The 25777-nt window shown below is 45.6% G+C and overlaps 1 protein-coding gene across 1 annotated transcript in view; it reads left to right on the top strand.

The window, feature by feature from the left end:
• The window catches only part of LOC100054611 (aryl hydrocarbon receptor-like), a 61136-nt gene extending 36664 nt beyond the window's left edge, over positions 1-24472 (top strand). Inside the window, 9 exon segments of the mRNA XM_023630381.2 lie at positions 4595-4684; positions 6904-7030; positions 11593-11735; positions 12395-12597; positions 13522-13631; positions 13796-13937; positions 19793-19827; positions 19830-21572; positions 22162-24472. Of these exon segments, the coding sequence (XP_023486149.1) occupies positions 4595-4684; positions 6904-7030; positions 11593-11735; positions 12395-12597; positions 13522-13631; positions 13796-13937; positions 19793-19827; positions 19830-20623 (1644 nt within the window). The 3' untranslated portion in view covers positions 20624-21572; positions 22162-24472.
• Positions 24473-25777: the final 1305 nt, after the last annotated feature.

The following is a 25777-nucleotide window of genomic DNA, read 5'->3' as shown; positions in this document are numbered from 1 at the left end:
AAACCAACTATTGTATGTTCTCGGCTCCCTTGTCAAAAACTAGCTGTCTGTAGATGTGTGGGTTTATTTCTGGGCTCTCGATTCTGTTCCATTGATCTGTGCATCTGTTTTTGTGGCAGTACCATGCTGTTTTGGTTACTATAGTTTTGTAGTATATTTTAAAGTCAGGGATGTGATACCTCCAGCTTTGTTCTTTTTTTCTCAGGATTCCTTTGGCTATTTGGGGTCTTCTGTTGCTCCATATAAATTTTAGGATTCTCTCTTCTATTTCTTTGGAAAATGTCATTGGATCTTTGATATGGATTGCATTGAATCTGTTAACACCTACAAACATAGATTCCCTACCCACCACACAGGAGGAGCCAAATAAAAACTGGAACACCAGGCTTATGGCAAGAAAGGGTTTTTATTTCGAATGATATCAGCCAGGAGATGAGAGTGAGCCCTCAAATTTGTCTCATTTCATCTCATCTCCCCGAAGGATGGGAGGCCAGGGGTTTTAATGGTTTGTGAGGAATGTGGCTGCTTGTAGATAGGGAGTGGGGGAGTCAGTGGCCTCGCTGGTTGGAGCTTTCCCACCAGCCTACATTCGGCCTTGGGAGGCTGCTCATAGGAAGGAGGATGATAAAGGACCTTGTAGGTGGGCAACCTTGGCTGTTTGTCTCCATGGTGGATAGTGGATTCTGGAGCCCAGGGAGTATGCAGGGAAAGAGTGCTTTAGTTTTAACCCCATATATGCTGGATTTAATGTAGGGGAACTGATATCAGGGCCAGAATCAAATCTGTAGATTGATTTAGGAAGTATGGACATTTTAACTATGATGTTAATTCTTCCAATCCAAGAGCCAGAATATCTTTCCGTTTCTTTGTGTCGTCTTTAATTTCTTTCAACAATGTTTTATAGTTTTCATTGTACAGATCTTTCACCTCTTTAAAGTTTATTCCTAGCTATTTTATTCTTTTTGTTGTGATTATAAATGGGATTGTATTCTTAATCTCTCTTTCTGCTATTTTGTTGTTAATGCATAGAAAAATCATACACTTTTGTATGTTGATTTTGTATCCTGCAACTTGACTGTATTCACTTATTATTTCTAAAAGTTTTTTATTGGATTCTTTAGGGGTTTCTATTTATAAAATCATGTAGTCTGCAAATAGTGACAGTTTCACTTCTTCCTTTCCAATTTGGATCCCTTTTATTTCTTTTTCTTGCCCGATTGCTCTGGCTAGGACTTCCAATACTATGTTAAATAAGAGTGGTGAAAGTGGGCATCCTTGTCTGGTTCCTGTTCTTAGAGGGGTAGCTATCAGTTTTTCTCCATTGAGAGTGATATTAGCTGTGGGTTTGTCATATATGGCCTTTATTATGTTGAGGTACTTTCCTTATATACCCATTTTATTTAGAGTTTTTATCATAAATGGATGCTGTATCTTGTCAAATGCCTTCTCTGCATCTATTGAGAAGTGCCCAAGAGATTACCTTTGCTTCATTTTAGTGTCTCCACCCCAGGAGGAGCTTAGGCCTTATTACCATGACATGTGATGTATATGGAAGCATGTTTTCCAACTGAACCTGTGCAAGCGAGTACCCACCTCTCTCTTTTGAATGTTCATTACCCATCTGAAATAAAAGGCCCCTGCTTTCCCTTGCTCAGGGAGCCACAGGTTTGGAAATAACTCCCCATGGGCTCCTTATTTGCTGTGTGTTTGTGTGACAACCACTTCTAGTGCGGGCTTTGATTTCAGCTCAGCAAGAAGCAGACCCACTTTGGATTGGTCACATTATGGGCAAGGAAAGCAAAAATATGACTCTTGGGCACTTATATACTTGCAATTTCCCTCCCCTCCTGAAAGGAAGGAGAAAAACCTTGGCAAGGATCCTGAACTATGACTCCAACCATTTGGAATGTAAATGAATCTTTCTAGGGGAATGATGAGACCATTGTCTACAGCTTTACAACCAGGGATGACTCCGTGTTCCCAGGTCTGTAAGCACATACCTCCAGAGTCAGAAAAACCTCTCTGGAGTCCTCACTGTCTATGAAGCAGTAATTAACTTCCAAGGCTCGCTCTTTTAGACTACTTCCCAAGTCTCAGTAAGATTTTCTCAGAACCCCTAGTTGCAGAAACTAAAAATATTTTCTCTAAAGCCCCTCAAACCTATTTGGGGTTTCTGTCATCCCCCATGAGGGGAGGACAGCCCTCATGCCCCACCATCCCAGCTTCTCAGGGACATCTGAGCATGTAAGCTTCCTTCACTTCTCCTTGAGTCTATACTCCCATAGCCTGGAGAACCTCTTTAAGTCTCAGGGCAGGAAACTCTGCTGATGGCGTGTCACCTAGCATTGTCCAAGCTGATGTCTTGACTAGATCCATGAATTCTTTCCCTTTTTTCTGCCTAAACACTTGGCCTTTGAAACACAAATATCAGGAAGACTCCTCTTTCTTTTTGCTGGTCGTCTTTCCTAAAACATGTGGTGCTCCCAGAGTCCCCACCCTGGGGGGACCAAAGGTTAAAAGGAGCTACTTGGACGTGGAATGTTTTGAAATCCTGCCTAATCCCACATGCCTTATTTTAAAAAAAAATAGTAAACCTGTTCATAGTTGAAAAGTTGTCCAGATAGTCAAAAATCACACCACCAGAAGTAACTCCTGTGAACGTTTTGGTACTTATCCTTTTATACCTTTTTCTACGCTTAGTGCATGGAAGTCACTCAGCACCTCAGAACTGGCACACACATCCTGCTCCCACCCCCAGGAGCACCCTTTTCCTTCAAGCTAAACCACCTGCAGGCCCTAGCCCAGGCTTTGGCTCCTCGCTGAGCCTCTCAGCCCACCTTGCCCATGAACTCTGGGCCCCGGCTGCCCTGGCCTCTCACTGCAAAACCCACAGCCAACTGCATTGTGTTGGTGCTTCACTGTACTGCCACTGAGCCTATCTCCCATGTAAATCCTATTCTCCTGGAAGCCAAAGATTGTTTTACACGTTGTTTGTCTCAGGCTAAGATTTGGGAACTTGTGCTTTCAATAAATACTCCCTGAATAAATACGTCTTTCCTAATTAGCATTTGTTTGTAATTTTTACCTGGAAATCTTGGGAGGTGGCTTTAAACCTTAGGTACATGTCTCCCTGACATGAGTATAGAAAAAAGGTTTCTGACTGAAAGCTTAAAATTAAAACTCATCTCAACTATCACCAAAATACATTTTTTGTCCTAAGGCTGGATGCCTCCCCAGGATCTCCTGGAAAAATGGTTAAAAATTTATACTCCTGGTGTAGGGGCTGGCCCCGTGGCCGAGTGGTTAAGTTCGCACGCTCCGCTGCAGGCGGCCCAGTGTTTCGTTGGTTCGAATCCTGGGCGCGGACATGGCACTGCTTATCAAACCACGCTGAGGCAGCATCCCACATGCCACAACTAGAAGGACCCACAATGAAGAATATATAACTATGTACTGGGGGGCTTTGGGGAGAAAAAGGAAAAATAAAATCTTTAAAAAAAAAAAATTTATACTCCTGGTGTTTCTAATACAGTGGCTCCCAGGAGGGGTGAAAGGATGAACGAGCACTATTTTTAGCTGCCCTGCCCAGGTGAACCCAACGTGTAGCCTCAGCCAGTGGAGAATATTGAACTGTTTTGTCCATCTCCTACAGTGAGAGGCGACAAATGGATTAGTTTAGCCAAGGGATGGGCCACACTACAGAGATGCAGAGAGGAAAACAAAAAAATGTGTGTGTGCATTTGTTTAATTGTTGTTCAGTTTGCAGTATTCTCAATAGACTGAAGCTGATATTTGGCTCTACTTTGCTGCCTCAGACACATACACACACACAAACACACTCACCTTTCCTCAGGAGCTGGTGTGAATGAGCAATAGTTGAGCTGAGCTTTTTGTCTCTGTAAATAATTCATAATCAATCTACAAATCAAAATTGGGATGAGTTTATTATATGAGCCAGGTCTGGGGACTATAGCCCAGGGGGCTTCCTTCCCCAAGGAAGGATGCACAGTGTGGTTATATACCATGTTGGAAAAAAGAGCATACATCACATATGATAGGAATGTCCCTTTTATAATAGTCATGAGATTGCTTTGCTGGTATGGCAAGTGGTCACGAGGTGAGCATAGCAGGTAGGTAATAAATCCTTAATTCTCAGGAAGAGATGCTTATCCTTAAAGAACTACTGATTTGGGGGTAAGCTACATCCCTATGTTGAAGGGCGTCATTCTTGGTTTTGGGACATTGTGAATGTTTAAAGCAGGTGTATAGGGCTTGCTCAATAGGCCACGTCATACTTTTTTGGAAAAACAAAGTCAGGCTGAATTAGTTTTAAACTAAATGGCTTCCTAATATACTCCAATATATCCTATTGCTTTTCATTTATTCATCATTTTTGAGAAGCCAGACTGGCTGGCCATCCTGGGACCTGCTTTAGGAAGTGACAAGTCAGGATTTGGGCAGCACTCCACACCAAAAGGAAGCTCAGCAGAAACACCTCATGACGTGGGCCCAGGCCCTTAGGAGCTCTGTAGCCTCAAAACTTATGAGAAAACAAGGAATAAACCTGAACTGACTCTTCTCTGCCTCTCCCCAGGCCCTGGACGGCTTCCTCATGGCTGTTACAGAAGATGGCTGTGTTTTCTACGTCTCTCCCACTGTCCAGGACTACTTGGGATTTCATCAAGTGAGTGATTTTATTTTCCATTGAAGAGTTTGGGTGAGTCTGGGGAGTGGGGCGGGCTGGTGTGGTGCTCATCTCTGGGGAGGTATGATGGGAGTCAGAAGACTAGGTCTCCATCTCAAAGCCTCGCACACACACTGTGTCACAGGGAGGAGTGGGGCGGGCTGGTGTGGTGCTCATCTCTGGGGAGGTATGATGGGAGTCAGAAGACTAGGTCTCCATCTCAAAGCCTCGCGCACACACACTGTGTCACAGGGAGGAGTGGCCACCTGGGGCCTTTGCCTCTGTCCTCAGCTCTCCCACACGAGAACTGGGTGGGGCTCCACCAGTTAGAGGCAGAGAGCACTCCTCCAGGCAGTCTTTTCTATTTTGCCTGGTGGTCCCTCTGAAGCCCACCTCCCTTGGCCTCAGCCCCCCATGCTGCAGTCCCTCAAGATCCGTTGCTGTTTTCCTGAACCCTTCTTGCTCTGTTACTTCCCCTCAGACTTTCCTTATAAAATGGGGTCTTCATTCCACCTACCCTCACCTCCTTCCATCCTGGAGGCCCATTGTCAAGCCCTTCAATGTCTTTGTCTTTTCATAGATTAGATACCAGACCTTGTCAATATTTATCACCATACCATGTAGTGGTTTTCCCTGAGTTTAGTGGCAGATAATGGTTATATACGACAGGGTCCTGAAGATCATGCTGTGTGTGGGGAGGGGGATAAGGGGAAGAGTGAAGAAGAATATAACTTATTTGGACAGCATTTGGTCCAGTAGAATTTTTATTGCTGACAGAAAACTTTCAACTGCACTTAATTCCTTGTCAGAAGGTCAAGAAGAATCCCAAACTATACTCAAATAGAACACAACTTAAATTATTAACTATAAGTGAGGGTGAAGAGACTCCTTATATTTTAATTAAACCTGTCTGATTTACAAGGAACACACTAACACTCCTCAAGGCAAACTAGTTGGAAGACTATTTAACATTCTCATTATGTCCAAATATGCAAAATCTGTATGAGGACAGGATACCTTAATTCTTTTTTGTGTTCAAGTCACTACATAGCTAAACCCATTTGTTTTGAGATTACGTTAGCATTTATATTCCCTCATCTCCTTCAACAAATGACAGAACAAACTTGGATCTCCCTGGAAATGAGATTTTTGTTCTGATTCAGTTTGATTTTGTTATCCAGATTGCTAATGACTGACTTCCAGGAAAACTCAACATTCTCCTTCCATAGAGCTTCAAGCCAACTGGAGAGGCTATTTCAGTAACTTCCTATGGGTGTTCCCCATCTCCAGCATCTCCCTGCTACTGATTTGTGACTTATCTCCTAGGCAGTCACTCTTTCCTTCCCACTTTCCCCAAGAACTGCCACCCTTTTCAAGACACAATACAGGCATGGCTTCCAACACCATGGCGGTGCCCACCTCATGTGAAGTTTTCTGGGTCAGGGGACAGCAGCAGCCTGGGAAGATGGGCTGTGCAAGACCAGAGGAGGGAAACAGGAGCAGAGTGCACCAGCCAGCCCCCAGGTTAGGGAGGGACAAGGACAGGACAGTCTAAGCTGCCTGGAAGGTGTCAGAAGAGCTGGACATCATGGTTCAGAAACATCTGAGGTAAACAAGTCATACCTGTGTAGGGGAAGAAGACATTTCCTCTACCCACTCTGGGTCCTTCTGGCCGGATAATGAATTAAATTCCCATGAGACAGAATAACAGGAGAAAATTAAACAAAGCTTTATAACTTGTATACATGGGACAGACCCAGAAAAACTGAGTAACTCACCAAAATGGCAGAATCTCTCACCTTAAATACCATCCTCAGCTAAAGACAAAGGAGGATGTTGGGGGTGGGGAGAATTGGTTATGGGAGGTTATCAGAAAAGCACAGTAAACAAAAGTAAGGTAATTATGCAGATTTAAGTCCTTGCCTTCCACACTGATAAGAGTTTCTGGAGATAAAGTCATCCCCCCTTCTTCCTGGTACAAAGAGGGAGGCACATTTACAGGTGGAGATTTCCTTTACAAATGTAAATGTCTCTTAACAAAGGGTAACTTGTACTTTTCAGAGTTTCTCTCATGTCTGCAGTTTTTAAAAATAACCAGCCCAAAATAGTCCTCATGCCAAAGAGACATATCTTGGGGTGGCCAATTCAAGTCCCCCACACCTGGCTCAGGAAGGCAGGCAGCTGCCCCAGGAGTGTGACACTGCCCTTGGTCTTTGCAGTCAGATGTCATCTATCAGAATGTGTTTGAGCTGATCCACAAGGAGGACAGAGCCATGTTCCAGAGCCAGTTATGCTGGTCTCCAGACACAGCACCTGTCAGCAGAGAGGAGGAGCAGGACACCCACTGTAAGTCCCCAAGGCTCGGAGGGAAAAGGGCTGTAATGCAAAGTCAACCCTGCACTTGTGTTTCAACCTTTGCAGTCCATAAGTAAGAAATCAGACCAGGAAGTTACACTCTCTCAGCTGGAACGTCTATTGCATTAAGCACTGATCGAGCACTCACTAGGTCCCAGGTACAAGAGGGGAAGAAACGAAGGGGAGCTGCCTCAGGAATCAGCTCATGGGCATTGGCACAGGACTCTGCATCTTTCAGATCCCTCTCACATCTGTGACCTCATCTGATCCTCCTGGTAACTGGAAAACATCCATGTGGAGTGAGTTTCTGTTGTTTTTACTACGAGTAGGATGCAAGAAAGGATTGTGACTGTCTTGTTCACTGGTGTATTCTCAGTACCTAGAACAGTGCCTGAGACAAAGTGAATTCACTGAGCACTCAGTGAATATTAGTTGTAGGAACAAATGAATGTACAATGAGGAGATTGAGGCTTGCCCAGATGGATCCAACTGGTGGGTGATAGGACTCAGGCTGAAGGAAATATTCTCCCTTCCCAGGTAGGTGAGTCCCCTGAACCATGTTCAGGCTGGCAGGGGACTCAAATCTGTGTATTTTATGAGTATACAGGATGGGTGGCCATTAGGCCCTGAGCATTTGTTACTCTGCTGACCTGTGGGAAACCATAGGCAAAAGGCAAAATTGTCATTTACAAGTAAATGCCATTTTCTAAGTCAGATACAGGTCCCCTCTCCAAGGATTTAGAGTGCATTTAATGCATCCACACAGGATGCAAGGACAGGCTCTTCCCTGTTTTGTTGTGAAGGATGGTCAGAAAAGAATGAAATACTAAAAAACAGACGTTTCACTTAGAAAAAATTAAAGCCATTTGCCAGTGTTTGCACACTAATAATGATATCCTTTTTGTGGTAAACAGCCTAAAATACTAAAAAAGAATAAACTTACAAGACTGATTATAAGGTATTGTTGTATAACTTTGTAAGACCCAGCTGTAGTTCACTTCAGCTATGGCTGCTGTGGTGATCTTAGTCCTTCTCTCTCCAAAGCCTGCTCCCACTTCAGACACTCCACACAAGACTTTGTCTCCATCAGCCCTAAGTCCAGCAGGGTAAATTTACTTATCATGAAACACGTCTTTACTTTCTTTTCTCTTTCCCATCAGATTATCAGCTCCTTGAAGGGAGGAAACTTGTCCTCAGCATTGAGTTTTGTGTCTCCTTTGATGGGGTCTTTCTGTGCCTCCACCCCTGTCCATATTGACTAGCCAGGGTCGAGGGAAAGGAACAGAGATCTGAGGTTCAGCGTGGGCTGTGGAGTTTAGTAGGCATCTACTCCAGCCCCTCTGTTTCAAAGCTCTGGAAGCACAGCCTCAGAGTGGAGTGAGGACCTTCCTAAAGCCACTGAGGTAGTCAGTAGTCTAAGGCCAAGACACAACACCAACAACCCAGTGCCCTCAGCTCTCTAGTTCCTGCACCACTACTGCCTCTGACCTAGTGGTTCCTTATATTTCTTTCACTTCTTCCTCAATGAAAGTAATGACTTCCTGTTCCAACTGTATTTTCATACATAAATCTAAAATATTTGAGAATACTTAAAAAATTGTCAATAAGAATCCAACAGATTTTTTGTTTAATAAATTGAATAGCTATGAGCAAATAGTTCTTGGCACTTTTTCAAGACAGTGAGGTCAAAAATACTCCAAATTTTCTTACTTCCTTTATAGCACTTTGGAGTCAAATACATACAAATAAAGTCATTCAAAAAGAATTTTTAGTGTGTTTCCATCGCTTTTTATTTATGTCTTATATGTAAGGTATGAATAACATACTTTGAGGTAGCAAACCATGTGGTGAATTTACAATATACCATTATAATTCTTGTTTCCACTTCCTTGGAATTTTCCATTCTTTTTCCCAACCCCCAAATAAAATATTGATTGGAATTTTCATGTCCACTTAGGAAGAGTGTTATATGTTATTTCCTTCATTTGGCAGTTTAGGAAATGAAATTTAAATCTAGTAAATCCTGTAGCATCTTTAAATAGACAAATTCTGAAATGCAAGATTATCCATTTTTATCAGCACAAATTCTATGGTTAGAGAGGCCTGGGTTAATTTTAAACCATAGTCAGAATGTATTTGTAAATCCCACAGTGAGCAGTAGACTTTTGTACACTTGCTGACACTGGCAAGTTTGAATTATGTCCTTCACAATGCATACTCTGAAATTTTGCATATAATTTCATGTTTTTAAATTCCTTTTATACTCTTACATTCCTGCAGTGGCAGAAACCCTACAGCAGTCTATCTATATGTTTATAAATGTATGCATGACAATATTCTTCAAAATACAAGTAAAACTTCAATAATAGTGCTATAAATATGCCAGAAAAATATCTAAAAACCACCCACCTAAACCAAATTCAAGTTAATGCAGACTTTCTAACACTTACTGAGGGTGCACCATGTGCCAGATATGGTGCTAGGGGCTTTATTACATGAGATTAAGAAAGAACAGCAATAAAATTTATCAGATCATACTCTGACTAAGTCCTTCCCTTCATTCCTCCCATTAAAACATTCAGGGTTGCTAAGCTATTGTAAGCCTGTTCTCATTTTATTCTTCTGCAGAACTTAAGTCTAAATAAATCAAATTTTCACGTGACACAGGGAAAACCATCAGTGTAAATATAAATATAATCTGACCTGTCAGGTTGAGAATTACAGCAAAATAGAATAGATCTGGTTTTTCATCCCTGACTTTCTAATGAAGTTTAGATGGTCCTTTTATTTTTAATCCCAAGAGTTTGGTTTTTCTCTTGTTACCCTTTGAGAAGACTTCCTTACAAACTCCTGGGCTGAGAGAGAGAGGAAGCTGAACCAGCACTCCAAAAAAGGTGAAAGCAGCGTCCTCCACAGAAGTACTTTTTCTTGTTAGGGAGGCTATTCTGTCACTTTTCTGTGCATAGCATTTTCTTTTCCTTACAAAGGAGCAATAACTGACATCCATCGTAGACAACAAGGCTGAGAAAAATCACCATTTCTACCATATTTGGTTCAGTCCTTCAGTTCACAAATGTTTACCGAGTGCCTGTCACGTGCCAGGCTGTGTTCTCGGCATTAGGGATAGAGCAGTGAGCAAAACACACCAAGTCCCTATTCTTTTTTTTTTTTTTTTAAAGATTGGCACCTGAGCTAACAACTGTTGCCAATCTTCTTTTTTTGTTTGGTTGGTTTTTTTGTTTTGTTTGCTGAGGAAGACTGGCCCTGAGCTAACATCCGTGCCCATCTGCCTCTACTTTTCCTATGTGGGAAGCCTGCCACAGCATGGCTTGCCAAGTGGTGCATAGGTCCGCACCCAGGATCCAAACCAGCAAACCCCGGGCTGCCAAAGCAGAACATGTGAACTTAACCGCTGTGCCACTGGGCCGGCCCCCAAGTCCCTATTCTGATGGAGCTTAAAGTTTAATGGGGGAAGGGGGTAAAAAAAATTAACAAATGAATAAACACATACCATATCTGGTGGGGTATAGTGCTAAGAAGAAACCAAGGTAGTAAGGAGAGAGAAAAGTTTTGTGGTGGGCTTGTTGCCATTTACAGAAGTGTGGATAAATGGAGGAGAGCAGTGCAAGAGGAAGGAAGAGCATAGGTGCAAGGGCCCTGAGGCAGAAATGCACTTGGCACAGCTGAGGAATGAGAAGGAGGGCACAGAGAGAGTTAAGGGGGAGACTGGTGGGTAATTCCTGGGGGGGGAAGGGGGAATCAGGTAGGCCATGCAGGCCACTATAGACTTTGAGGTAGGAAGTCACTGGAGAATTCCGAGCAGAGAAGTGACATGACCTGACTTGTATTTTAATGTTATTCTGGATGCTGAGTGGAGGACAGACTGTAGGGGTAAAGGGCGGAAGCAGGGACACCAGTTAGAACGCTATGGCAAAGTTAAAGCAAGAAAAAAAATGAGAATAACAACCAATTTATATAGAGGTTACAATGTGCCAGGTACTCTTCCAACTGCTTTATGTATATAAATTTGTTTAATTCTCATAATAACCTTATGAAGTCAGATAAGAAAACTGAGGCCCATAAAGAGGTTAAATAACTTATCCAGGGTCACACAACAGGTGAAGTTCCAGTCTGGGTCCAGGGTCCATGCTCTTAACCACCAAGATGTTCTGCCCAGCTGATAATATGGAAACTGGCCAGCACAGTAGAGGTAGAAGTGATGAGAAGTGGTTGGTTCCAAGGTATATTCCACAATAGAGCCAACAGGGTTGCTGGATATATGTTATATGCATCATTTCATTTTTATCTTGATCCTCAGGACACCATAAGGCAAGTAAGCAGGCAGGACTGCTAGCATCATTTGACAAATGAGAAAGTCAGCCTGAGTGGCTGATCAAGGTCATCTTATTGGTGAAGGCCAAAGTTCACTTGGCCACAGTGCTTGTGACCCCACAGTCTCTCCACCCACCAGTTTATTCCAGAACTATAGATGTTTGAGCTCTGTGGTGATGAACTGTTCTGGTGGAGCCTCATTTGTCTCTCTGTCCTCCCAGCTCTGCCTGGGGCGAAGATCCCCCGACTTAGTGGAGCCTCCACTGACAGCCTACAGCCTCTGCCCTTGGAGGACCCCTCCTATCTGGAGAGAAGCTTTGTCTGTCAGTTCCGCTGCCTGCTGGACAATTCCTCCGGGTTTCTGGTAATCACACTGTTCTTACAGGGTCAAGAACTTCCTAAACTGGTGCATGGCTCTACTCAGATGGAACACTGCCCAAGAGTTGGGCCAGGCTTCCTTACCATCCCAAGAAGGGCCCTCTGGCCTTCAGCTCACAGCCATTTCAGAGCGTTAGACTGTTAAAGATCAAGTTGTCTTTTGAACCTTCTTCTGCCTGGTTAAGACTTGGGATATGTTTCCTTGGGATTTAGTTATACCTGTTACCTCTGGTACAGCCCTAAGTGGAGGGTCCTTGGTGAACTCAGGATGTGAACATCCACCTTCTTCACTATCACCAAAATCAGCTAACAGTGCCTACCAATTCCTGGACTTGTATATCCTCTCACAGCTCAATTAACAGTACACTCTGAAGCTCTGTGGGGTGTGGGTTAGGGCCCCCAGGGAGGACTGAGGAGCCATGAAAAGTGATCAGGGCCTCATGGGCAGGGTAGAAGAATGAGAAACCTCCAGGCCTGTGCACACCTATGCTCTAGGGGTGAGAGGGGAAGTCCTGCCTGTTCGACTCCAAGGAGGATACTGTACCCTCTGAGTCCCATAATGGAGAAGTTATGTTCACTGTTTTAGCTACTTAACATCCTCTTCTCTTTTCTCTGCTTATTACATTTGGGGTCTGCTTTTTCTAGGAGTTGAACTTCCATGGCCATCTTAGACTCCTCCCTGGAAAGAACAATAGGTCAGAAGATGGCATCCTCGTGTCTCCTCAACTCACCCTGTTTGCTATTGCAACACCTTGCCAGCCACTCACCATCCTGGACCTCCAAAACAAAACATTTCTTTTCCAAACAAAACACGAATTGGATTTCACACCAATAGCCTGTGATTCCAGGTATATCCCTCTGAACAGAAGTTCATGACTCCAAGGGACTCAAGAGTGCTCCAAGATTGGCTATGGCCCAAATCCTGAGTCTAAGACCAAAGGCAAGGCAAGAACAATTGTCCAAATGAGTTGTGTAATGTCAGACAGCAGGAAATGATGCGGGGTTGGTGAGCCAAGGAGTCGAAAGAAAGATTTCTTGGACTCTCAAGGTCTGGCAGTAGTGCTCTTTTATTTAGAGAATAGTGTGAAATAGCATGGGGACAGGACCCATGGGCAGTCAGAGCTGCTGTGTGGGGACAGGACCCAAGGGCAGGAGGAGCTGCTGCTGCTGCTGCTGCATGGGGACAGGACCCATGGGCAGTCAGAGCTGCTGCTGTGAACATGGGTTGAGAGTATGGCTAAATTTAAGGCATAGGTATGTGAGTTATCTCTTTACAAGACAAAGGAAAGAATATGTAAAAAAGTTGTTAAAATGATAGTGCAGGTGGGGTCTGGTTATTGGGTGGTCTTATAACTTTTAGATAAGAATCAAACCAGATTAAGTAAATGCCAGAATCCACCACCTTAAATATTATCTTCAGCTAAAGACAAAGGAGGATTGTTGGTGGTGGGGGGAGTCAGCTACATGAGGTTACCAGACAAGCACAATAAACAAGACTTAAGTCCTTGCCGTCCCCATTAAGAGTTTCTAGAGATAAGGTCATCCCCCCTTCCTCCTGGTGCAGAGAGGGAGACACCGCCCACAGATGGAGACTTCCTTCACAAATGCAAATGTCTCTCATCAAAGGGCAAGCAAATTCCACTCCTCAGAGCCTCCTACTCATCTGCAGTTTTTAAAAGTAACCAGCCTAAAATAATCCTCATCAACTCTTTGTTCCTTTTGGCATCACTGTGAGGCTGTAAGATAAGGGTGTGCGTGTCTCCTCTACACAGAGGCAAGGTGGTCCTGGGTTACACGGAGAGCGAACTCTGCAGGAGGGGATCGGGCTACCAGTTCATCCACGTGGCCGACATGATGTACCGTGCGGAGAACCATGTGCGGAGTGAGTTCGGCAAGACCCTGGGGCCCAACCCTGCCCCATGGGAGGTGGGGGAAATCCTCGCACACATCTCTGGGGCTCTGGACCCGCCCCCTGCCTCCTGGAGGGCTGGTTCCAGAGGGTTGGAGGGAGCACAGGTGTGATGGGAGCACCCTCTCGCTCTGCAGTGATGAGGACGGGCGAGAGCGGGCTCACGGTGTTCCGGCTGCTCACCAAGCAGGCCGGCTGGCTGTGGGTGCAGTCCAACGCCCGCCTGGTGTTCCGCAGCGGCCAGCCCGACTGCATCGTCGCCCGACAGCGAGCCCTAACGTAAGTGAGGGTCCTGTGTACGTGAGTAATCGTGAAACAAGGCGTAAATACAGCCCCCGCTGTACATAAGGGCCCGACACAAATGAGGATGGGCCGTGTGGGAGCAACGTAAATAAGGGCCGGCAGTGAGGGTGGGACAGAAGTAAGAGCCGGAAGTGAGGGCCCGACACAAATAGGGGCCGGAAGTTAGCCGCCTGTGGTCCCGGCGCCATCTTTCTCCCACCGTGAGCCGTCTGCTTTGGGAGTTCGACTGCGTTCTCTGTGGCTGAGCCTTGGTGGCAGCTCGTCCCCAGCTGTTTGACCTTCGGGAGAGGCCTAATCCCCATGGGCCTCAGTTTCTCCAACTGTAGAGTAGGGAGACTCCTTTGGGGGTCGTTGTGAGGGATGAGTGTGCACAGGAACCAGCCGGGTTAAGTCGGCCTTGTCCGAGTGTGGAAGGCAGAGTCCAGCGCAGGAACCCACAAGAACCCACGCCTGGCTTTGGGTGTTGTAATGAGCCCGCCCCACCTCTCTGCTGAGCCGTTATCCAAGCGTGAACACAGCCCCTTGTCTTCCTCAGAGGATCCCCAAGGCAGCCTTCATGGGCTTCCGCTCCCCCAGATGGGCTTTCTTGTCATGCTCCTGGTTCACAGATTTTCATCCTCACGCCTCCTCAGGCCTGTGCCAGAATGGCTGCTGGTGTTGAGGCCCTGAAAACTAGCAGAGAATTCCCAGACTCCATTTGCCCAGAATTTGAATTCTGTATATAGAGTCTTCCATCAACTATACAACGGAAGTGACTGTCCTCCCTTGCACTTTGCAGAGATCTATGTGCCTCTCAGAAGTGCCATTCCTTCAGCCCGCCTTCCCCACTTCTTGCTTACTTGCCTCTGCTGTGGCTCTGTGCCCTTTTGGGGCAACAAGAATGAAAGCCATCACTCTGTAGGCTCTTCTCAGTGGGGCAGGCTGGTTACCCTCCCATGACACTTCCTGGGTAACAGAGAGTCTGCACTCACTTGCATAAGACCAAGGTTTCATGTTTAAACCTTCAGGTCCACTTTCTTGTCAGTCTACAACTTTGTAAACTGTAATGTGCATACAAACAGGAAGAGTCTAATTATTGTTAGCTATTTTTACATTACCAGCATGTAAAACCACCAAACGTTCTCTTCTATCCTGCGGCCCTGAATGGCCAGAGCTCATTTGGGTCTGCAGCATGTGTGTGTGTGTAAGATGGATGGTCAGGATTGTGGATGCAGGGAATGATGAATGAGCTCAGATAAGTTATCTGGCCCAGGCCTCATTAGTGCCGTATTCTGAAGAGTGACCACAGATCCAGTAATGCCAAAATATGCACATAACAAACTTCCCTGCCTTTTCAGCCTGCAACCTTCTGAGTATACTTAGATGATGGGGAAATTATAAAGCTGTGTCAAACAACTTGGATTCTCAGCTTGATTCCACCCTGGCCTCAGAAAAGCACCTCATAAATATACCTGTTTGCTACCTTATAAAAATAAAAGGGCTTTTCGTGCCTTTTCTTTGGCTCTTATCAGCTGTCTTATTCTGTCCATTCACTAGGCAAGACATTTAGGAACCAGTGGTTTTGTTGGTTAATGTTTGTTTCATTGAGGGCAAGAGTAATACCTGCCCATTGTGGAAAACTTAGAAAATGAAAAACATTGCAAAAGTGAAGTAAAAATCAGCTGTTCTTTCTACCACTCAGAGAAAATTATTGTCAATATACTGATGTATTTCTGTCAGATATGTTTTGACACATATTTAAGTTTTATACTTCAAATCATATCCTACATATACTTTTATATTCTAGTTTTTCCACATAAAAATAAATTGAAAGCAATTTCTCATGTCAAAGTATCCATAAATATTTTTATGACTGTATATACTCCTGTATGAATACATCATAGCCTTACATTAAATATTAAAATTTGGGAGATTTTTTTTTATTATGAAGACATTGTGATGAATATTTTTGTATCTAAATGTCTGGCCTCTATTCTTATTTCCTTAGAAGGATTCTCAAGAGTGAAATTTTTAAGTCAAAGGGTTAAAACATTTCAAAGGCCCTTCATACTGTTGTCAAATTGCTTACCAGAAAGGTCATACCAGGGGCCAGCCCGGTGGCGCAGTGGTTAAGTGCGCACGTTCCACTTCGGTGGCCCAGGGTTCACCAGTTTGGATCCCAGGTGTGGACATGGCACCGCTTGGCAAGCCATGCTGTGGCAGGCGTCCCACATATAAAGTAGAGGAAGATAGGCACTGATGTTAGCTCAGGACCAATCTTCCTCAAAAAGAAACAAAAAAGTCTTACCAAATTATTCTCCGGCCAGGCTTAATGCAACACTGACTTTAGGACAGAGTTGTCCTAGCATCAGATAGACAGAGCAATGACTAGGTAGGCTGTCAAGAAACAGATCTAGGTGAGCATATGGAAAATTTATTGTTCAATTAAAGAGGCATTTCAAATCCATGAGGACAAGACAAACCAGTAAGTGAGGTTATGGCAACAGATTAGGCATTGGGAGGATGGGGAGCTTGGGAGAGTACCTCATAACTTTTACTATGAAAATTTATCCAGATTTGATTCTCATTGTGTTAAATTTTCCTGAAACTGTTACCAGTTCTGCTGCTGGTAATGGTGAAGTTGCTCTTTTTGCATCAACTCTCCCATTAAGTAACACTATGAAAACAATAAGTAAAACTTCTGGACAAAATATTAAAAAACTAACCAGAGTCACTGGAAAATAAACGCTTAAAAGAAGGGAATGGCATTGGGTGAGTTTCCTGGGTTTTACTGCTTTTAGTCTGAGGGAAGACTGCACTTGGTTCTGGGCAGCTAAATATGCAGAAAACTCGTGGTCTTAATGACACAAGAACAGAGATTGGAGTAATTGCAGCAGCTGCAAGATTAAGAAATGAAAACTATTTTTTTACTTCTCTCTTCTAGAGAGAGAGCCAGAGAGAAGGAGCCCTCAAACTCTACGAGTAAACTCAATCCAAATCTCTGCTGACCCCTGAACCATGCAGGTGTGGGATGTAATCCAAGCAGCCAACCTAAGGCCAGATGAGCTAAACAGAGGTTTTAGCTGTCATTCCTCACAAGGGAAATAGAATTTGCATTTTCAGTCCAGTCAAGTTAAACAAAACAAAACATCAGTGACCTTTGGAGAAACATGATAGAATCCAAATCTACAATGTATCATCACAATCTCCAGGGTAAAATCCAAAATTACTTGTCATTTGGTCAAAGATTCAAAAATTTCCAAAATTACTTGATATATAAAGAGACAAGATGCACAACCAGAGGCGCTCACAACTAGAATATACAACGATATACCTGGGGGCTTTGGAGAGAAGAAGAAGAAGAAAAAAACCAACAAGAAAGTCTCAAAAGTAAAGGCAATCAATGGAAACCAGCCCTAAGATGACCCAGATATTGGATAAGAATTTTATAATTACACACATGGACATTAAAGAAAATATGCTTATGATGGGTGAAAAGATAAGAACTCTCAGTAGAAAAATAGAAACTATAAAAAACAGAACATTTGGAACAGTATCTAAAATAAAAAATTCACTGGGTGGATTTAACAACAGATTGGAGATGACAGGAGAGTTTGTGAAGTTGAAGCGAGATAATAGAGTTATTCAATCTGAAAAACAAACAGAAGAAAAAGATTGAAAAAAGAAAGAAACAGCCTCAGAGATCTGTGGAACTGACATACAGGTAAATGAAATCCCAGAAAGAGAACAGAGAGAGTGGGTAGGAAAAAAAAAAAAAAATATATATATATATATATATCAAGAAATAATAACCAGAAAGTTTCCCAATTTGCTGAAAGTTATAACTCCAAGAACCTCAGCAAATTCCAAACAGAATAAATACAAAAAGAAACCACACCAAGGCGTATTTTGGTCAGACTGTTGAACACCGAAGATAAAGAGAAAACTTTGAAAGCAATCTAAGAGAAAAAGTGTTTACATATAGGGAACAGTGATTCAAATTATTGTGGACTTCTTGTCAGAAACAATGGAGATCAGAAGACATTAGAATAATATCTTTAAAGTGCTTTTAAAAATTTTCAACTCTGGGGCCTGGCCCCGTGGCCAAGTGGTTAAGTCTGCGTCCTCCGCTGCAGGCGGCCCAGTGTTTCGTTGGTTCGAATCCTGGGCACGGACATGGCACTGCTCATCAAACCACGCTGAGGCAGCGTCCCACATGCCACAACTAGAAGGACCCACAAAGAAGAATATACAACTATGTACCAGGGGGCTTTGGGGAGAAAAAGGAAAAAAAATAAAATCTTTAAAAAAAAAATTTTCAACTCTGAAGTCTGTGGACAGTAAACATATCCTTCAAAAGTGATAGCAAATAAAGACATTTTCACTTTTAAAAGGCTAAGAATTTGTTGCCAATAGGCCTGCACTACAAGAAATGCTAAAAGAAATTTGTTAAGGTAAAGGCAATGATATCCACTAAAACCTTGAACCTTGAAAAAGGAATGGAGAGGGTGGGAGATGGTAAACATGTGGATAAATATAAAAGGTTATATTTCTCCCTTTTTACAAAATACATGTAACTGCTTAAAGCCAAAAATATCACATAGTGTGAGATTTATAACATGGATGTGATATATATGACAACTCTAGTATAAAGGATGGTTATTGGCAGTACATAGACTATACAGTTGCAAGGTGCTTATGTTTTATGTAAGAGTGGCACAGTACTAATTGTAAGTAGACGTTGAAATGTTAAGAGTGTATATTGTAATTCCTAGAGCAACCATTAAAAAAATGCAAAAGATACAGCAAAAAATCCAGTATGTAAATTAAAATAAATTTCTTTAAAAAATGCATGTATCTAGGCAAGAAAGGGATGAACAGAGAAACAGAAAAACAGAGGGGACAAACAGAAAGTGAATAGTAATATAGAAGACCCAAATCCAGCCATATCAATAATTCCATTAAATGTTAATGAATAAAATGCTCCAATTAAAAGATACAGATTGTCAGAATGGATAAGAAAGCAGCAGTCAACAGTATGCCTTCTACAAGAGATACATTTTAAAATAATGACACAAACAGGTTGAAAGTAATCTGATGTAAAAAAGATATATAATACAAACAGTAAGCATAAGAAAGCCAGAGTGGCTGTATTAATATCAAAATAGTCTTAAAGACAAAGGGTATGATCAGAGATCTTTGGGTGAGATACCAACTTCTCTAAAGGTCCCTCTAGTGATAGGGTTTCCTGTGCCCACACCGTCCTGGTCAGCTTCTGCCAAAGACACTCTATTTTGGTTCAGTCAGTTTTCCTTTGTGGGGCTCCAAACCAAATGTGGGATTCCAAGTGAAGTCAGGCCAGAGACGGAAGGTTATCCCCTTGCTGAGCCTGGTCTCACGTGACTGTGGCAGCAGCCCTACAGCAGCCATGTCCCATATGTCTTTTGGAAGGGAAGAAGAGGATGGAAGGGAGAAATTGTCTTCCCCAGTGAAAAGCGGTTGCATATGTCATATTTGTGTAATGATTTTTTCTTTTCGAAATAAACTTGAAGTTTAGGGAATTTCTACATGGATTTTTGGAATACTCATCCCACAAATAAGCAGTTTCCTCTGAGACTATTACAGAATCCAAGATAGAAAGCATTGACCAAGATTTCATTCTCCAAAAGATACAAGAAGCAAATTCAATCTTATGGCTTGTTCTTCCTTGGATGGAAAAACCAGAACAGATGATGTCCTGCCCCCTTGCTCACTTGTTCGGTAACTTGGCCACTACTGTCCGCTGGCCAGGAGACCCCTTTCTTGTTCATATCCCCATCGTCACATTTGGTCTTGTGTTTCCTTAACCTCAGGAATGCGGAGGGGGAGGACCACCTGCACAAGCGGGCCCGCAGCTGCCATTCACCTTCACCACAGGGGAGGCCATCCTGTATGAGAGCAGCCCCTCAGGCCCCCTGACCACTCTCCCAGCCAGGAATAGGACCAAGGCAAGGAATGGCCCTGCCACTGGCCAGGGCCCTGTGTACCAGGGCTCTCTCCTTGGAGCCACGATGCAGCAAGATGAACCCATGTACTTGTCCTGCATCACTCCCACCCCTCAAGGCTCACCCTTGGAGAGGTGGGGGTCTCATGACAGATGTGAGGACAAGGAGGAGAAAGAGCAAGAGGAAGACAGCTCCCTCTTGACCCTCATCGAGACCCTGCTGGAGAAGGACATGGAAGAACAGCCCGATCTCTGCTCCACTCTCCAGCACCTGGGGGTCGCCGACCTTGACCAGCATCTGTGGGAAGAGGACCTTCTCAGGGCTGACTCAGACTCTGCAGGGCCTCAGAACTGCTGCCTGCTGCCTCCCAGCCAGAGAAGGGGCCCCCATAGCAAGAAGGAGGCATTTTTTCTTGGCAGAGGGGATGTGGGCTTGCCCTCACTCGCCGGCACAACTGCTCCACAGACCCTGAGGCCACAGTCTTCTCTGGGCCGAGCGCAGCCAGCCAGGGAAGTAACTTCCCCTCAGGACACAAGCACAGTGCCCAGCTACCTTCAAGCACATCCTCAGCATTTTCCCATCTCTGGCCCCACACTCCAGAGCCCCCCCACAGAGGCAGCTTCAGCACAGCCAGGCAGCACCTGTGGATTTGGAGATATGCCAGAATCCAGCAATATTTTACCTCGGCCCACTGCCTAAGGCCTCGAGTCCCAGCCAGCCTGCTCAGGTGTTTCCGCCAAACCACACACCTTCACTCTCTTTGGAAGAAAATGTCCCTGGACACCTGGCTCAGCCAGGCCCTGGTGTTCTAGATTTTTGCAAAGAATCCATGCCCTGGACACTCAGACACGGCGGTCAGTGTCAGAGGCCTTTGATCACCTCAGACCCCACCTCCTGTGTCAACCCATGTGGCACTCGTCACTTTGTCAGCATTTGGGATTCCCCCATCCAGGGCCAGCCAGTAGTGGTCCCCATGGAGTGGGGGTCAGGGCAGGGAGCAGGGCAGACCCATCCTGACTCCTTCAGCCACCCGTGTTCAACTGTGGCTGACCCCTGTCTTTCATGGGAAGGGCCAGCCCGTGACCTTCCTCCCAGTTTGTGCAGGGGTCGGCCCCCATCTGTGCAAGGGGCACCGGGTACACCAGAGGACACACCTGGGAGTCGAGAGCACCCACCCCACTCCCTGAGGGGAAGCCAGCTCACAGGGAGCCCTGCCTGTCCTCCCCGGGCGCTTCTACAGGAACCCTTGGTTATACCAGGCTCTTATGGTGCAGACCCCAGCCCAGCTGCCAAGCAAGAGCGGTAGGTACCGATGGGGCTGCAGACCCAGGAAACTTACAGGTGGGTGAGAGGACGGGCGCCAAGTGTCCAGCACCCAGGTGGCCGCCTAAGAGACGCCATTCCAGAGGCCCCACAGCTTAGCCCCTTTCCCACCCCTGACTCCAAGGACAGCTCTCCAGGCACTGGCAGCAGCCACAGCGACAGCCCAGCTGAGCCCACAAGGCAGAGCAAGGACAGACTGGCTATCCCAGCCCCAAGTGCTGTGAGCAGACTGCAGGGGCAACCCAGCACCACCCTGCCTCACTGCCCTCCTGACCCTGCCTGGCCACCTGCATCCATGCAGAGCAGCCATGACCTCCAGCTCCAGGTAGGTGTTGGCAAGTGGGGCCACGGGCACCTGGGGGCAGCAGGGAGGGGCACTCCACCTCACTGATCAAGTGCAGAGCTGCCGGCAAATCTTGATGGGATAGGGCTTCAGCCCAGCTGGCCAGCGTAGGAGGGGATCAGCGGCCAAGCCAGGCCTGGGCACAGAGTTGTTGTGGGGACACATGGAGGGATTTTGCAAAGGTAGCAGGTCGCTGTCAGTGTTGGTCAAGTGAGGCCAGTGGTGATGGCAGGAATGGCCTTACCCCTGGGAGGACCCTGGTTATAACCTGTGGGCCCTCCAGCTGCCATCTGTTCCCCCTTGGTCTCCTGGACCGTCACTGAACCACCTGGACACCTGCATGTAATTAGCCTTGGACGCCCAGAGCTTGAATTGGTCATAGGTGTTTTTAACTTGGCGCCCTCTGCTGCTCTGCTCTGATCCCCATGTGCTCTCCCCTCCTGGCACCACTTCGTGGCCCATGTGCAGGTTACCGCACAAGCACTGCTCATTTGCCAGGTGTTGTGGGGGGACAAGGACCTCCAGGCATGTGGATTCTTCAGATAACCATAACTTCCTTCCTTAAATGCAGATTCCAATGGAAGTCACCCCCGCAGGACTGTGACCCACCGAGGAGCAGATGCGCCTCAGCAGTGTCTGCTGATACAGGTCCTCACGTGGCAGGGATGCCTCAGGGCTCAGCGGGAATGCAGAGCAGTTTCCCTGAACCCAGCTGCCCCATGGAGCTGCATCTGAAGCTCCCCACACACACAAAGCTTCTTCTGGGTTTTCCACCCCTTTCTCATTGTGACACTGTCAATCCTCACTTCTGGGCTCTCAGCCTCCCTTCTCTGGGGGCCCTGAGCTCACATCCCTTTCCAATTTTTTGTTCTCCATCTGTTATAGGTTAGAAAATCAGAAGATCAAATTTGTTAGACTTATATCTGAAACCAAAGTAAATAGATTCCTGATTCAAGCCTTGAACTTCCACCTTCTATAAACAAGTATCAATTTCAGAGTCCTTGGACTAACCCCGTCTTCTATAATTTTGTTCAAACCCAATGTTTCCCATTTTCCTGACAGCAGTGTTACCAAACCACAGTTCCCAGCACCATGGCACCCAGGACTCCATGCCCAAAAGGAAGCACGTTTTCCTCCAAATTCTGACTTAGAAAAGCAGTGTCACACTTTGCACCCCATGTGTGCCGAGGTGATCTGGGGCCTTAACTACTGACATTTTCCCTGGAATTGAAGGATCTTAAACTTTCATATTGCTTGGTTTTAACTTTTTTCTATGTGTATGAACTCACATATCTGAAAGCTTATTCTCTGGATCCCAAAGATGTTTTTTGCCTTTATTTCGTTCTGTGCCCTTTATACTCAAGAAGCATACAGAATTCTCTTTGCTTAAAAAGTAACTTCTGAGTCACAAAACCATTAAGAGGAAAGGGACACCATGAGCATACAATCCCCTGGACGTCCCGAAATTTGCCTGGAAGGGGCCTCAGAGCCCTGTGGTTTGGCAACCACATTTCCAAGCTCAGGGCTGAGGATCAGTGTCAAACAATCTGTTTGAGATCAGGGCCATCCAGACGCACGGTTCTCACAGCACAGGGACATGCTGACATGGAGAAGGGATATGTGGCCCTTCATTCTGGACCCCTGAAAGAGGCTCAGCCTGTACCCAGTGTCTTAGGTACAGGATAAGTGGGTCCTCTGTGGAGACTATGTGCAGGAGGAAAGGTATCCTGTCTGAGAGGAAGGCGTGAGGATGCCATGGATGGAAGATCCAGAGAGAGGTACAGCCTTGAGACACAGGGTGCCTGGGGCCTCAGTCTCACAGCAGAGCCAAAGGAGAGAGGTTTGCGAGTCTCATGGGCTGCTGCTTCTCCTTCCCTACAGGATTCAGAACGGTCGAGGCTTAGGCAGTAGTTCCACTTACTCCTGTAGCTTTGAACACAGAACTCATTGTTTAGGAGCTGAAATGGACTTCAGATGTCATCAAGTATGCCTCCACCATCTGACCTGCTCACCACTGTCACCCAGAACCAGGCACACAGTAAGTGCTTAATGAATGTCTGTTGTATGTATGAACAAGTGAATGAGCAGATGAAGAAACCACAGAACTAAGGCGCAGAAGGGCCAGGGGGCCTGCCAGTGCAGAGCCCTATGGGAGGACCCTTCTGACACCACCTTTTCTACCACCACCACTTACCAGAAACTGTGTGACCTGCGCATACAGGGAGTAGGAGGGAAGCCATCATGCTCACTTCACACAGCATCAGATCCGTTGGTTGTTGATGGTGTCGTTTTGTGCGTGAGAAGTCTCCACCTTGGACCCTTGGACCCAAAACACTGAGACATCACCGAAGGCCCTGCAGCCTGACAAATGGGAGAAAACAAACGCAAAAATATTCACCAACACTCAATAAACCAGAAAAGACAGCCTCCCATTGTGAGGTAAGATGAAATCCTCTGACCTCATGTAGAAGCTGTGCATGGTCAGCGTCATGTCCCAGTAGACAATGGTCTGCTTGGAGCACTCGTTATGTTTTCTCTGTCCAAAGGAAACACTTTAATCACAAAACAGTGCGTGCACTTGAACGCTGAGGCCAGCCTTGACGTGCAGAGCTGTCCTTCTATGGTACTTTCAGCTGTGTCACGAGCTTTATAAAACTACTCAAAACTTCCAAGTGAAGTGCGGGGCCCATGCCACATGTGTAACAATTATCAAGCACATCCTGTTTCTCCATGTTGTTTGGTTACCCCTATGGACTCTAATGAAACAGCAACAGTCAATACACAACTCACACCGATATGTCTGGTCTTTCAGTAGTATGGCTGAGTAACAAATCACCCCAAAACTTAGTGGATTAAAATAACAATCATCTGTTTGCTCGTGATTCTGCGATATGGGTGGTTCTTCTGCTGGGGTTGCCTGTGTCGTTCATGTGGCTGTGGTCATCTGGCAGCTCAGCTGGGGCTTGTGGGTCTGAAATGGCCTCACTCACATGTGTGCTAGTTGTCAACCAGGGCTCCTTGGTTCTCTCCTGTGTACTCTGCAGTAAGAGACCAGGATTCTCTGGCTACAGCATGCTCCAAGACGACAAATCCCTCTGCTAAGGAAACTGATCAAGCGAAGTCATATGGCGGAGCCGAGAATCAAAGTGGAGGGTGCTCAGGGACATAACGCTGGGAGGGAGGTTTCACTGGAACCCACTAACAGCCATCCCCACCCGCAACACTGCTAGGAGCAGTAATCTCCAGGTAACAGGTGAGTGGGGTCCATCACATCCATCTGAACATGGATTGTTCAGAACTTGCCCCAGAAAATGTTTTATAGGGACCAGTGCACAAAAATCTATTTAACACGTGATGATGCTGGGCTGGTCTTTGGGGCCCGGAGCCCATGGATTGGGAGGGTGGAGAGGGAGAGAGCCTCTGTCCTACCTCCAGGCATGGGGTGATCCTCAGGAGAAACTTCAGTCATGCTAAGCTTGGGCATGGGGCCCTCTGTACCTGCTCCCTGTGGCCTCTCCCTCTTCCTTTGTCTGGAGCCCTTCTTCCCTCCTGTTGCCCCAATCACTGCCATGCCCCTCACCGCCTCCCCTCACATCTCACATCTGGGTGAGAAATCAAAATGAGAGGAGGTGCTAGGTGAGCACCTAACTGAATGGAATCCACAAAGATGGGAAAGGCTGATGGGCCCTCACTCCTCCCTGAAGCACTTACATTTTTAAGAAAGTGTTTGTTGACTCATTGACATCTCCTTGGCAGACGTTCCAAAATACAACAGTCTTGAGAAGCAGAAGACACTGACCCTAACCCAGCTTCCCTAAACAGTCCTGCCTTTCCCAGAGACTCGTGCTCACATAAAGTAAGGATGTTGAGGAGGCAGATGGATATGTGCATTTCAACCACTTGGAGGTCAGCAAGCTCCAGTGAGCTAGGTTCTTTGGGCAGCTGGCCTTCCAGGGGACATGGAGGGCAGGGAAGATGGGAGTGCAGAGGTGCTAGGCAACACCCAGGCTAGGAAGCCAGGCTCACAAAGTCTCAGTGCACCAGTCACACCCTGTCCCAGTCTGTATCCAAACAAGTCAAAAATAACCACAAGCATATAAACTTATTTAAAAAGTATGCAACCCCAAGTGCTTTTCAAGAATGAGGCTCCTGGCTAATATTGTGAACAGCCAGCTGTGTGACTGCCC

This window comes from Equus caballus, chromosome 26 (genome assembly GCF_041296265.1).
Source record: "Equus caballus isolate H_3958 breed thoroughbred chromosome 26, TB-T2T, whole genome shotgun sequence".
Lineage (NCBI taxonomy): Eukaryota > Metazoa > Chordata > Mammalia > Perissodactyla > Equidae > Equus > Equus caballus.
Note: the sequence above shows the minus strand (reverse complement) of the source record. Positions and strands in the feature narration are given on the sequence as shown.